The sequence below is a fragment of the Stenella coeruleoalba genome (assembly GCF_951394435.1).
Source record: "Stenella coeruleoalba genome assembly, chromosome: 12".
NCBI classification, from domain to species: Eukaryota; Metazoa; Chordata; class Mammalia; order Artiodactyla; family Delphinidae; genus Stenella; species Stenella coeruleoalba.
Genome location: NC_137158.1, coordinates 81,674,554 through 81,687,067, shown reverse-complemented (window position 1 = coordinate 81,687,067; position 12,514 = coordinate 81,674,554). Strand labels below are relative to the sequence as shown.

Sequence of the window (12,514 nt, the reverse complement as noted above, 5' to 3'; positions counted from 1 at the left end):
GGCGGACTCTCAACCACTGCACCACCAGGGAAGCCCCCATTACTAATTTTTATAAAGACCTTTGTAGACAAGTTAAGTGTATGTCTAGGTCATTCTGGTTAAGGCAGTCAGGAAGTGTGCAGCATTTTACAATGTTTTCCACCCCCCAATTTTTTTTTTTAATGGTGACTGTAGGAAAAAAAAAAAATCTCATTTATATGGAAAATTTACCTCCCCAAAGGAAGGTTTCCTTCACAGCTAAAGTTTCCTAACCTTGGATCCTTAAGGGGACTGCAAACAATATCTCAGACAGCCCATCACGTTCATAAATCACTTTACAGTTTGTTACTAGGTGTCCAAACTCGCTTGAACGTTCAAATTAACCCACACAGTACGAACCGGAGAGAGGGGCCAGGACGACTCTTCCCCTCCCGGACTGGCTTTGTCCATTTGTTTCGTTTTCGTTGCTGAGGTGTAGGGAGCTGCCGGGATTCCCTGGCGGGTTCCCGCGGAAACCGTCGTTTCCGGCAGCACGGGAGAAGAGGCGAACCCCCAACGGCCGCCGGGCTGGTTGGGGCTGTACTGGCAACTGGGTCAGGGCGGGAGTGGGCGGGGGCCCTAAAGGAGGGCGGGGCCAGAAGCGAGGGGCGGGGCCTGAGTGCGCCTGCGCAGTGCGCTCCACTCAGGGAGGCGGAGGCGAGGCGCCGAAGGGAAGATGGAAGACTACCAGGCTGCCGAGGAGGTAACCGCTGGGTTGGCGACGGGACGGGTGGAGGCCGGGAGTTCCGGGTGCAGGTGGGCGGCGGCAGCCAGGGGCTTGTGCGGGCACCCGGGCTGCGTCTAGACGTGGGCAGCGGCCGTCCCCAGCGCAGGCTGACGGCACCGACGCCCTGCCGAGCGCTTCGCGGTGACCCGCCGCCGGGCCGGCTCAGGGCGTCGTCGCCCTGCCCGGGGCGGGGCTCGGGGGGCGGGGCGTGGAGGGGGCTCCGCAGCCCTGGGACGCCTTGTGCCGGCGGCACTCCCGGGAGACCCCCCGCCGCGCCGCTCGCCTCCCCGGCGACCCCGGCCCGCCACGCCCCCGACCCCGAGAGAGCGCCGCCGCTCGCTCTGTTTATTCCGTGATTCAGACCCCCGCCCGCGGGTGGGGAAGACTGAAGGCCGCCCCTTGTGTGTCGCTGATGCACGCGAGACTCCAGAGTGACCCGCATGTACAGTCACATCTCTCAAGTCCCTTCAGTCAAGGATTGGATCCTCTGGCTGTGCGCAAAAAGCAGACGTGCCCAGTAGGAGAAGCTGCCTGTCTTCGTTTCCACACCTGTTCTTCGGTGCTGCGCGCAGCGCCCACCGAGGCCACCGTCACTCCCATTTCATTTGAGTTTGAGACAACAGTAAGATAGCCCCTATCTGTGAGGGGAGAAGAGTCATCTCTTACTGCCCCAACGAAGAAGCAGGGTAGCGCATACAGTTATTTACCAAGCAGACGACATTCGCTGTAATGACGTGCGCCGTTTCATGGCTTTCCTTCAAGCTTACGAGCATTCAGGGAATAAAGCTGATGGGTGCTCCTCTTATAGAATAGCTGCCCATTTTTCTTCTCACTAAATAATTCTTGTTGAAATACAAATAAATGGAGTCCTATTTATTATGCAGCCTGTCAAAAATAACAGGTTATCTTACCATTTTTGAAATTTAGTCTAAGCAGGAATGTTTTGAGGGAAATACATATATATATATATGGCTTAAGGACTGACCTTAAGAGTTTCAGATTTTATCTAATTTCCGAACTAGCACAAACTGTCTGTGGTAGTGTCATCATCAGTGTCTGAATGCTGGCAGCCATCAAGTGAATAATTAGAAGTCATAGTTCAGGAGCAGGGAGTCAAGGAAAGACGCCTGTAAACTGTGCACTGATATAATGTTGCAAAATGGCTTGTATTATAGGAATATGAGTAACTTTTAAGAAAGGAAATGGCAATATAGAGGAAGTCCTTAATACTGGCATTTTAATACTCTGCACTCTAATTCTGGCTCTCACCAATGAGGTGGCTAAGTGACTTCATTATTTCAGATCTCAACTGCATATCTGAGAAATGAAAGGGCCCAACAGAGTGATCTGTGTTTTACACAAGATAAAGCCCTGGGAGGCTGAGACCATGACTCCCTTCTTTCTAGTAGGCCCGCTTTGGGCGTTTACTAATCCACCCCACTCCTCCTAACAGCCTCTGCATATCCTCTAACTTCATGTAGATACCTGGATCTTTGTATTAATAACTCTACTCTCCGTTCATTGTTCGACTTTCCTGTAGAAACTGAAACTGCCCAGTGGATTCTGTACAACTGCTGTACTTTCCATGAAAAGTCCATTGAAATGCCCCTCACCCTTTTTCATATTTCAACCACATGGGAAGTTATACAGGGACTTTCCTGTATGGTTTAGGATCACTGAAGTCTCTTGGAAAGATCCTTTAAACTTCGAGAAATAATTTAATCTAGGATACTGCAGATTTTCATTAACTGGGTGAGTTGGCTTTGTCTCCCAGTATGACTTCTGAGTACAGCAGGTGGGCTTCAGGCAGTCAGCTCTTGATCCTCCTGGGAAGAAAGGCGCATTGCTAGCACAGGGCCACAGTGGTCAGCAGCCCGGCAGGGAGGAAAACGCCCTGCTGAACTCTCTGCCTTTATGTCACCAGGATGTACATGGACTGAGGGCCTGGGGCTGCCCTCTGGAAAGCATCTGCAAAGCTCCGGAAATAAGGTTCCCAGGATTCAGAGGGAATCTTGTACCCATTCAGATGTACCATATGTAAAAAGAAAGAAAAAAGAAAGCCATTTATATAAACTCCTGGCACTAGATTCCTGCTGAGAGCCCACCTCCCAGCTCACCTCGACACACTGGCAGGGAATGGCTGTGCCAGCAGCTAGCTGTACAGTCCTGAAGTAGGACAGCATTGAGAAAGAAAATACCAACAGAAAACAGTAAAGTCATGGTGTATCTTACCACAAACAGTGGCTAAAAACAAACCCCCCAAACAAAACGTCTTAAGTTTCAAGCCTCCTAACAAGTTTACATCAGGGAAAGAGTCAGTTAATTTATATAAAAGTCAAGTAACTCATTAAACTTCTATAGTAATCATCCTAGCGGCCAGCAGAAATGGATGGAGAGATTGAATTTTAGTTTAAGGTGAAGTCAGTCTTTTGGGTCATGGCATGATTAAAACAAAAACAAACCAAAAAACCTTTAAATCGTATACATGTATCCTGTGTCTCCTGACTGCCTCTCATTAGCTCTGTGATCCTCAGAGAGCTACTTAATGTTTTCCTCAGTAAAATGAACAGCCTGGTTAGATTATTCCTAAGGTCTTCATTTCTAAATCATGTTCATTACCTAAATTTGCATTAATCAGTGCAGTGGAAAAGGATCTTTTAAATCAATCAAACTTAACTAATTTTCTTCCTTACAGACTGCTTTTGTTGTTGATGAAGTGAGCAACATTGTAAAAGAGGTAAGAGGAGAAATGCTCCCTTTTTCAATGTTTGATTAATGGCTTATATGAGTGAAAATAATGTGTTTTAAATACTGTCTTGGAATTGTTTCAACTGAGCCTGTGTGTTTTGGCATTTCAAATAACAGTTTTTACTTCAATGAATATCTAGATAAGAACTCTCCCTTGGGGCTTCCCTGGTGGCGCAGTGGTTGAGAGTCCGCCTGCCAATGCAGGGGACACGGGTTCGTGCCCCGGTCTGGGAAGATCCCACATGCCACGGAGCGGCTGGGCCCGTGAGCCATGGCCGCTGAGCCTGCGCGTCCGGAGCCTGTGCTCCGCAACGGGAGAGGCCGCAACAGTGAGAGGCCCGAGTACCGCAAAACACCAAACCAAAACCAAAACCAAACAAAACAAAAAAGAATTCTCCCATATTATGTAAATTATATATTTTAAATGAGACAGGACATTTTATATACTAGCATTATTACTGAATGTTACTAAGGCTTGATTCTATAACCTTTTAGCATCAAAGACTCATGGTAATAATCACATTGGAAAATGTAAACGTGCATTCCCTGTGTGGTAACTGCCACGGTATGTGGTGCTTTGAGGGATTAACCCACCTAGTGAGTTCAGAGCTGGAATCTGAGAAAATGGGAGGAGTGTTAACTCAGTGAAAAGAGGGGGACAGATATTCCAGGCAGTGGACAAGTGCAAAGGCCCTGTGGTAAGGAGTGTGCGTGGTGTTTGAGGGATTGGAGGGGAGGTGGGTGTGGCTGGACTAGTGCTGAGCATGGGGGCAGCCTGGGGCAGGAAGGAGGCCAGAAACGTTTTCCTAGTCAGTTTCCCTCCCTGGGTACACTGAGCACATAATGAAGCCAGTGGCTAAAAGACGGTTATTAGATGATCTAAGTTTGCCAATACCATCTGAGGTTATATATGTGATTTGGAATTGACTCCAATGCAAATTATTATTAATGCAAGTTATTGACTAATGGCAGAGTGATGAAGAACCACAGCCTAGTTTTGTGAACACCATTAAAAAGCAAAATGACTTTGTTCTGCTGTATGTATTATTCCACATCAGGCATGGATTTTCTACTTGCTTTCAGGATCTATAACAGTTTGCTTGTCATTGTTTTTCTTTCTTTTTTAAAAATTTAGTCATTTAAAATTTTTTTTATGTTTGGCTGCGTTGGGTCTTCATTACTGCGTGCGGGCTTTCTCTAGTTGCGGCGAGCGGGGGCTACTCTTTGTTGCAGTGCACGGGCTTCTCGTTGGGGTGGCTTCTCTTGTTGCAGAGCACAGGCTCTAGGCGTGCAGGCTTCAGTAGTTGTGGCTCGCCAGCTCTAGAGCCACAGGCTCAGTAGTTGTGGCGCACGGGCTTTGTTGCTCCACGGCATGTGGGATCTTCTCAGACTGGGGCTCGAACCCGTGTCCCCTGCATTGGCAGGCAAATTCTTAACCACTGTGCCACCAGGGAAGTCCTTGTAGTTTTTTGAGGAAAAAAAAAAAAAGTGTTTCTTAGGAGCATGGTAGGGAGCAGGAAGATGGGTGAATTTCACTAGAACTCAGACATGGAGTTGGCTCATCCTGAAGCCTCCTTGGGCCTTGCTTGTTTTCTTCACTGTCTTTGACTTGGTTCCCAGGCAGCAAGTACCATTGCAAGTAGACCTTCCCAGTCTCCCTGGAAGCATAAAGGACTGGAAGCATAAAGTTACAGTGTGGTGTTACTTTCAGCTTTTTTTTGCCTCTAGGCAAAAGGTTAATTCTGTACTCGGCTATTTTAAGGATTGGGTAGTAGTAAATTTGGATGGGTACAAAATTAGCGGAGGGTTTTCCTCCCTCCCTGAAAAACAGTGAATTCCGAAGCATGTGTGGGGAGACTTGCCAGAGTGAGAGGTTTAGCTCGAGTGCAGCCCCTACTTCTTTGGGGACACCCAGAGCTATCACCACCCTGGTCCCAGGTTCAGCTCTGAGCTGGGGAGGGAGCAGGACACGGCAGAGGGTGCGGAAGAGCTGTGCCAGTTTGTGGGGGCAGCAGCCCGCTCAGGTCCCAGGATGACTAGGAATTTACAGCGCTAGAATATGGCGTGACTGTAGGTGGCTTTTGTTCCTCAAAACCAAGGTCTCTGGGCTAGGCCCCAGGCCGTAGACCCCAGTCTGTCACCATTGTATACAACTCAGGGACTTTTTCTCTCCACGTCTGAGGACAGAACTTAGCCCTCACTGAATGTTATTATTTTAGGTCATAAGTGTCATAAAAACTCAGTTTTCTGGTTTCCAGCACAAGTTAGAGAAGGAGTAGAAAAGAAAGCTGCCTAGAAGCGGGCACACAGGCACCAGCATAAAAGGCCCAGAGAACCGTAACATGGGACTATCCTTATTACCAGCTGGACCAGGAGTTGGGGCCAGGGACCGTGTGTATTCCTGAATACCCTCTGAAGCACACAGGGTGAACCCACGCAGAATACAGCACAGAAAAGGAGACAAGGAATTTCATAATAAAGAAAAAATTCATCACAAACTAAGTTTTGGAATAGATAGAGGAGTTCTTTAGTTTTCTGAAAAATGTACTTTTGTGGTAACATTCCCAGAAGATGCTGGGTAAAGGAAGTATTTGTAAATATCAATACATGATTATTTGGATAGGTTTGTACATTGTCAGTTGTACAACCGACAAAAGATTCCTCTATCTCTGGTGTACTTTTAAGAAAGAAATAGGCAAAGGAAGATATTTTCTAGCCTCAGCAGGGAGAAAACGTGTTCCTTATCTCCAGACAGTAACTACAACAGCAAACATTAAATTCAGTCAAAATGTTTAAAAAACTTGACAGATCAGATGCTATATAATTCTTTTTTTTTTTTTTTTATTTGTTCGGCTGCACTGGGTCTTTTTTTTTTTTTTTGCGGTACACGGGCCTCTCACTGTTGTGGCCTCTCCCTTTGCGGAGCACAGGCTCCGGACGTGCAGGCTCAGCGGCCATGGCCACGGGCCCAGCCGCTCCGCGGCATGTGGGATCTTCCCAGACCGGGGCACAAACCCGCGTCCCCTGCAACGGCAGGCAGACTCTCAACCACTGCGCCACCAGGGAAGCCCTGCACTGGGTCTTAGTTCCAGCATGCAGGATCTTCGTTGTGGCATGCGGACTGTTTAGTTGGCGGGATCTAGTTCCCCGAGCAGGGATCGAACCCAGGGCCCCTGCATTGGAAACGCACAGTGTTAGCCACTGGACCACCAGGGAAGTCCCATATAATTACATATTTTTAAAACTGAATATAAAGCATTCAAATGAAATACAACACTGTTAGAACAAAAGGTACATTTGCAAAGGAGTCCTCGTGTTTACAAATAAGCTTATTTACACTTTATGCAAATTGTATTTCAGCAGTTCTTAGGGTGCAGTACTAACTGTGCTAACCTCAGGAGTGGCTGGGAGGTGTTTGGCGTGTTCTGCTAACAGTGACCAGCTGTGCTCTGTCTTCCAGGCCATAGAACGTGCCATCGGTGGCAACACCTATCAGCACAGCAAAGTGAATCAGTGGACCACAAACGTAGTGGAGCAAACCTTAAGCCAACTCACCAAGCTGGGGAAACCGTTCAAATACATTGGTAATGAATCTTCGCCTCTTGTTTATATTGGTGGTGGTTCTTTAAATACGGATCAGAGGCGAGTCTGTGTCAGGAGAGCAGCGTGGCCTGAGCTCAGAGGAGGTTCCTGGTAGGAGCAGGTCACTCGGCTTGTGCACGTAACCACCCACCCGGCCTGTGGGGCTGCAGGAACGCAGGGACGTACCAGCATTTCCGATCTGATGCTTTTAGAACAAGCCTGTGGTGGTCTGTTGATGTCCTAGGACCTGGCACTCTACCCCTAGAATTTTTATCATGAACATCAGCCACGTGATCTCTCTCTATATAATGAAAGTGGACAAAAGGGAATTTGTGTCGCCAAGTATATTTCTCTAATAAAAGTCTGCTTTTATCGAAGTGACCTGTGTAATCATGCAGAAGAACGGAGCGGGCCTGCACACGGCAAGTTCCTGCTTCTGGGACAGCTCTACTGATGGTACGTACGGTTTTCACTCCGTTCGTGAAGGCTCGTCACGGGCATTTCCCTGAAGGCTCTGCGGTGCCTGGACCCTGCTGAGATCTAGATTATTCAAAGCGTTGTTTTATGAAATATGTGCTTGGATGTTTCCTGTCTTTGAATGCATGTCTATTAGAGTCACCTTTTAAAACATTTGATAGAAGAGAGACTGGCCAGCCTTCTTTTTTGGCCACAAAGAGTTAAGTACACGATGGTGAGAACTCGGAAGGCCCCCGTTCTTCCCAGTTTTCTGTCCTAACCCGCCTCCTTCCTCCCGCAGGGAGCTGCACTGTGCGATGGGAGAACAAGACCATGTACTGCATTGTCAGCGCCTTTGGACTGTCCATTTGACCGCCCTGTCCAGCCTGTGATCTTTCTCCTTTTGTCCCAGCATTTCTCTTCCATCTTCTAACCACCAGCCATCTAGTCAGTGATCACCTGTCTCACTCTCTTTAAGTGTTTTTGTGGCGCTCTCAAAATGTAGAGAAAAAAACCAAATGACCACACTGTTCTGTGACCTGCACACCCTAAGTCAGAGGAGTCATCACCGAAGGTAGTCAGGAGCCTGTCCTGCCACTTGTCTTAACTTTGAATGTTTCTTTTCAAAGGTGCTAAAAGCCGAAATCTGCTAGTGTGAAACTTTCTCTACTCTCTGAAATGATTCAAATACACTAATTTTCCATACTTTGTACTTTTGTTAGAATAATAAATTATTCCAATTTAAAGTGTGTGTTTTCTTCATAGTCTAAATAGTATCACAAATGAATTCTCCATATTTAGTTAGTGGCTTTAGAATCTATAAAACTGTAAAAAACAGAAGAAGTTGCAGTTCAGCTCTGGTCCTCGCCAGTACAGCGATTTGCTGATCCACCCGTGGGACCAAGATCCTGACCGCTTTGCTGTGTTCTGGTTGGAATTCTACCCTTGGGCATCACATCCTTCCCTCAAGGGCTTCTCTCCTGGAGCTTAAGGGGTGGCAAGTGGGCAAGCTGGTCTTTTCTGATAGCTGGAGAGCTCTGACTCACACTGTCGGCCCAAATCTGCAACACTATGGCCTCTACTCCTGTGTTTTCTTTTTCAGTAGCAATCACAACAGAAATGTTTTAGTACCTTACGGCTTACACAATGCTTTCACAATTATTCATTTTGTGTCCACAACAGTTAGACCGTTATTTATGAATCAGAAAAGGTGTCTGGAGGTTTTCTGACTGATTTAAAGTCATATCCAAGTAAGTGGGGAGGTGGGCCCCAAAACCGGTGAAGCTCACCTTCGGGGCTCGTGCCTGGGCCATGTTAACATGGCAATAAAGACAGACACACCTCCGCGTCCACCTGCTGAAATGAAAAAACCCTGCTCTTGTCCCTAAAGCACCAATGCCTGAATGATCAAGTTAACTCCACATGCAAAGAGCAAACAAATCAATGTACATAAATAAGGATCAAATATTAAAAATTTATTAACATCTACCAGAAAGGTAGTCTCTTAGTAAAAGGTGAAAGGTTTATACGATCTGAAGAGAAACCAGAGTATAGGAAGGTAGTCTCTTAATGAAGCCATTCCCGAAGTGTAAATTTGCCATAAATAAACATTTATTCACTTAGATTGACTAAAATGATCATTCTGTGATCAAGTACTACTGTACTCACTGACACAGTTCCAAGGTCTAATACATAGCTCTATCTCTCCTTTTGAGCTTAAGGTTTAGAGTTGTTTTATTGTACAGATATTTACAGTCTCTTTGTAAAAAGGCAGTTTTCAGTAGCAGAAAATCCTGTGTTTCACAGTCTGGTATTACAGTTCCCAGTATACCTAAAACATGTCAAATCAAGATGAACAGGGTAACAAGATGTCACGGACTAAAGCAACTTCCCTTTGGCCTGCGGAAAAGGTTTGTACCTTTGTTTTTCAAAAGTCTAACCTCTAAGGCAACTGGTTTTTAAAACCCTCAGAATACATAAATGTACTTAAGTGTTCTAAGTCTAGTCTTCACTAGATGTCCCTTTTAATCATCCCTTCTATGAGCCTCTGTGTTTTTCCCTGTGAAAAGGATTCCAGGAAATAAGTTACTGACCACATTATAATCTACTGAACGTAACTGTACCTTCAGTAAATAGCTCATGGAATTCTTGAGGCTGGTGATGTCTGTATTGTAACCTGACCATTTAATGGGTTGGGTTTACATAATGTATCTAAACTTTTATTGCAATCTGTAATTATGTACAGGAACAATCTTACAAACCTTGAATATATTTTATATATCCTCTTCTTTAGCCTTTCAAATGGGGCTTAAGAGAGAGAAAACTGCATCACTGCACTGCTTCAATGATTTAATAATAAATCAAGCAGACCTTTATCCACATGGATAATGAAGCTCTCCCTAGGGAAACTCTGAAATGCCTATGGTCATCTTCCAGGTTCCCTAGACTGGACCAGTATAAAAATTATCCCAAAGATGATGTTATTCAAGCCGTTACCATGGAAGAACTAAAGTCAGCCCTTTATAATTTAAGTTTGCAAAACTTTGGTACCCTCCAAGACCAAAAAATAATCATAGTAATTTTCTTGCTACTGTCTAAAGTTTCTGGCAGACTTTAGTGTTTTAACCTAATACCTATGGCACATATAATACACACTAAATGCTATATATTTTAAGCAAATTTTTACATGTAAGATGTAATATGTTGACATATGATACCAGAGAAGAGAAACGGAAAATGCATGACTTAATAAAGAACCATTTCCCACTTAAGTACTTTCTTTTGTAACTTTTCCTCGTTTCCAACTTAGTTACAAAAAGTAAATACTCCCATATTTTTCATTTCACTGATTTGATGCCAATAAGAATCAAAGGATGACGATTCAGTCATCAGTTAACAATTACACTATAGGATGAGGATAAGTTTTCAAATGTACCTAATGTGTACAGCTAAATGCCTCAAGTACTATACATTTACTGATAAATAGCAGCATTCCAAATTATGGACAATTATTTTATAATGATTAAAACTTGGAAACTATATCATACTAGGATACATTAATCAGCACAAGTAAGTTTTCATCAATTTACATAAAATTACTTAGTCTTAATAGAAGTTGTAAAATTTGGTAACAGAAAATTTCTTCAATACCTCTGAATACACAGAATCAAAAAAAATTAATCACATCCTTGCAGCAAATGTAAAAACCATGTGAACTTGAATTACCCTTGCAATAATACAACTGTTTTAATTCAGACTTTCTTATTTACAAGGTTTTAAAAACAAATATAAATGGAGTCCATGTTAAAGGTGCATTATCGTTAAAGTTTAAATTAAAAAGAAAGATATGAAGTCATGATGAATAGTCTCTCGTGAACCTCTCTAAGGTCCCAGCACTACCTAAAGTGGAATATAACCTTTAGCTCTGAATGGTAACTGGAGAGTTAATGTATACGTGAAGAAAGTGCGGGGGCTGTTTGCAGAGCAGAACAATCACGTCCCATACCTCTGTGTCTGCCGAGATGGCATCAATCAGGATGTCTGCAATGATCACAGGTAACCCATTCAAGAGAGAGATTACTATGCATGCCAAACGAAAAGCAGCGGAGATAGCTCTACCTCCTATAATTAGTCTTTGACAAAAAGGAACTGGAAATCTCCAGGGCCTTCTACGATGCCACAGATACAGCAGCTCCAGACGGCTCTTACACAGAGCAATTCATCTGTTTACCTGACGACCATGCGAGACACACAGGGCCGGAATGATTCCCAACAAGTTACCTTCTCCCCAGAGATGTTCCTCCGTAAGCCACCTAAAATGTTTTACCTTCTTTCGTCTAGTTTCCAGATGTGAAGCTGAAGAACTTTTTGGCAATAACGAATCTGTAGTAGAGTATACCAATCACTTGTTTAACTTTTATTAAAAAAACAAAACAAATAGAGCGCTACAAGGTATCATCTTTGACAGAGCTGCAGAAGCTCCTGCTTACTGGAATTGTAATGGATACCCTCCTCCCCATGAATATGCATGATGTCTCTATGCACAGGGACATCATTCATATTCATGATGGAACGCTCACACGCATTACTCACGTGTGCACACAGGCCCTTAGAAAACTCTGGCAACAAGACCCTTCCCATGGGAGCTGACAACCTGTCAATCATCTTACCCTTTCCTTACGAGCCTTACGGAACGCTCCTCAGAACTCCAAGACAGCAGCTCTGCCTTGGTGGCAGTGAAGGGCTAGGACCCGCCCACCCTCCTCCCTTTCCCCAAAGAGCCATTACACATGTACACATTTCACACAGCAACCGACACAAGTTACCCATCGCTTGAGATGCGTGATCTTCCAGAGCACAGGCCACTCGGTGGGGAAGGACTGCCCTCGTGGGGCAGCCACAGAAATAGGCTTCCCTTTGGGTTTAAAGGGTCAAAAGTTGGTACCACGGGGCAGGGAAGAAAGGAAGGGAGCAGAGGAACACCCCCATGCTGTGGACCTTACTCCTAAGGGCTTTCCAGGAACTTGGAATGAGTAAATTTTCTTTTTAAGTACATAATTCTCTCTACTAAAAACAGCAGTAACTTCTTGCTCACTGGAAACAGCCACCTCCCATATGAAATCTTTGAAACATGATCTGGCGGCTGAAACTTTGTCAGAGCTCTCTTCCCAAATCAATGCAGTCAGTCTACCAGTAAATTTGGCCCAATGTTTAAATTTGTCCTCAGTTTTGGTTTCCCTTTCAAAAATATGTAAACAAATAAGGATCAGGAAATCTCTGCTTGTAAGAGAGGTCTGCGTTCAGGCAGGTACAGGGCAGGCCAGGAAGCAGGCACGGGGGCTCAGTCACTCTCAGACCCCTCCTTGTACTGGGCCCGGATGGCCTGGCCGTTCTGCAGGGGCATCTCTTCATAGTCGCTCCTGTTACAAGAGAGGCCTCTGATACCATTCGGCTTTCGACAGCACTGGGTTTATTCTCCTCTTC

At 45.0% G+C, this 12,514-nt stretch overlaps 2 protein-coding genes across 4 annotated transcripts in view; one reads left to right on the top strand and one right to left on the bottom strand.

The window, feature by feature from the left end:
* Positions 1–663: 663 nt before the first annotated feature.
* Positions 664–8,271, top strand: DYNLT1 (dynein light chain Tctex-type 1; the record flags this gene model as incomplete). Of its 2 annotated transcripts, XM_079939580.1 has the most annotated exons (5): positions 664–721; positions 3,441–3,482; positions 6,954–7,077; positions 7,454–7,531; positions 7,833–8,271. In XM_079939580.1, exons 1-5 carry the CDS (start codon positions 695–697, stop codon positions 7,901–7,903), a joined length of 342 nt encoding a protein of 113 aa, XP_079795706.1. In that variant the 5' UTR covers positions 664–694. The 2 variants fall into 2 exon arrangements, with proteins under 2 accessions (XP_079795706.1, XP_079795707.1); XM_079939581.1 differs by lacking the exon at positions 7,833–8,271 and having other exon boundaries at positions 7,474–7,529.
* A 156-nt stretch (positions 8,272–8,427) lies between these two features.
* The window catches only part of TMEM181 (transmembrane protein 181), a 48,116-nt gene continuing 44,029 nt past the window's right edge, over positions 8,428–12,514 (bottom strand). For both annotated transcript variants that reach the window (XM_079939893.1, XM_079939894.1), the window contains one exon: positions 8,428–12,450. In XM_079939893.1, the coding sequence (XP_079796019.1) occupies positions 12,372–12,450 (79 nt within the window). In that variant the 3' untranslated portion in view covers positions 8,428–12,371. The remainder of the gene's footprint in view (positions 12,451–12,514) is intronic.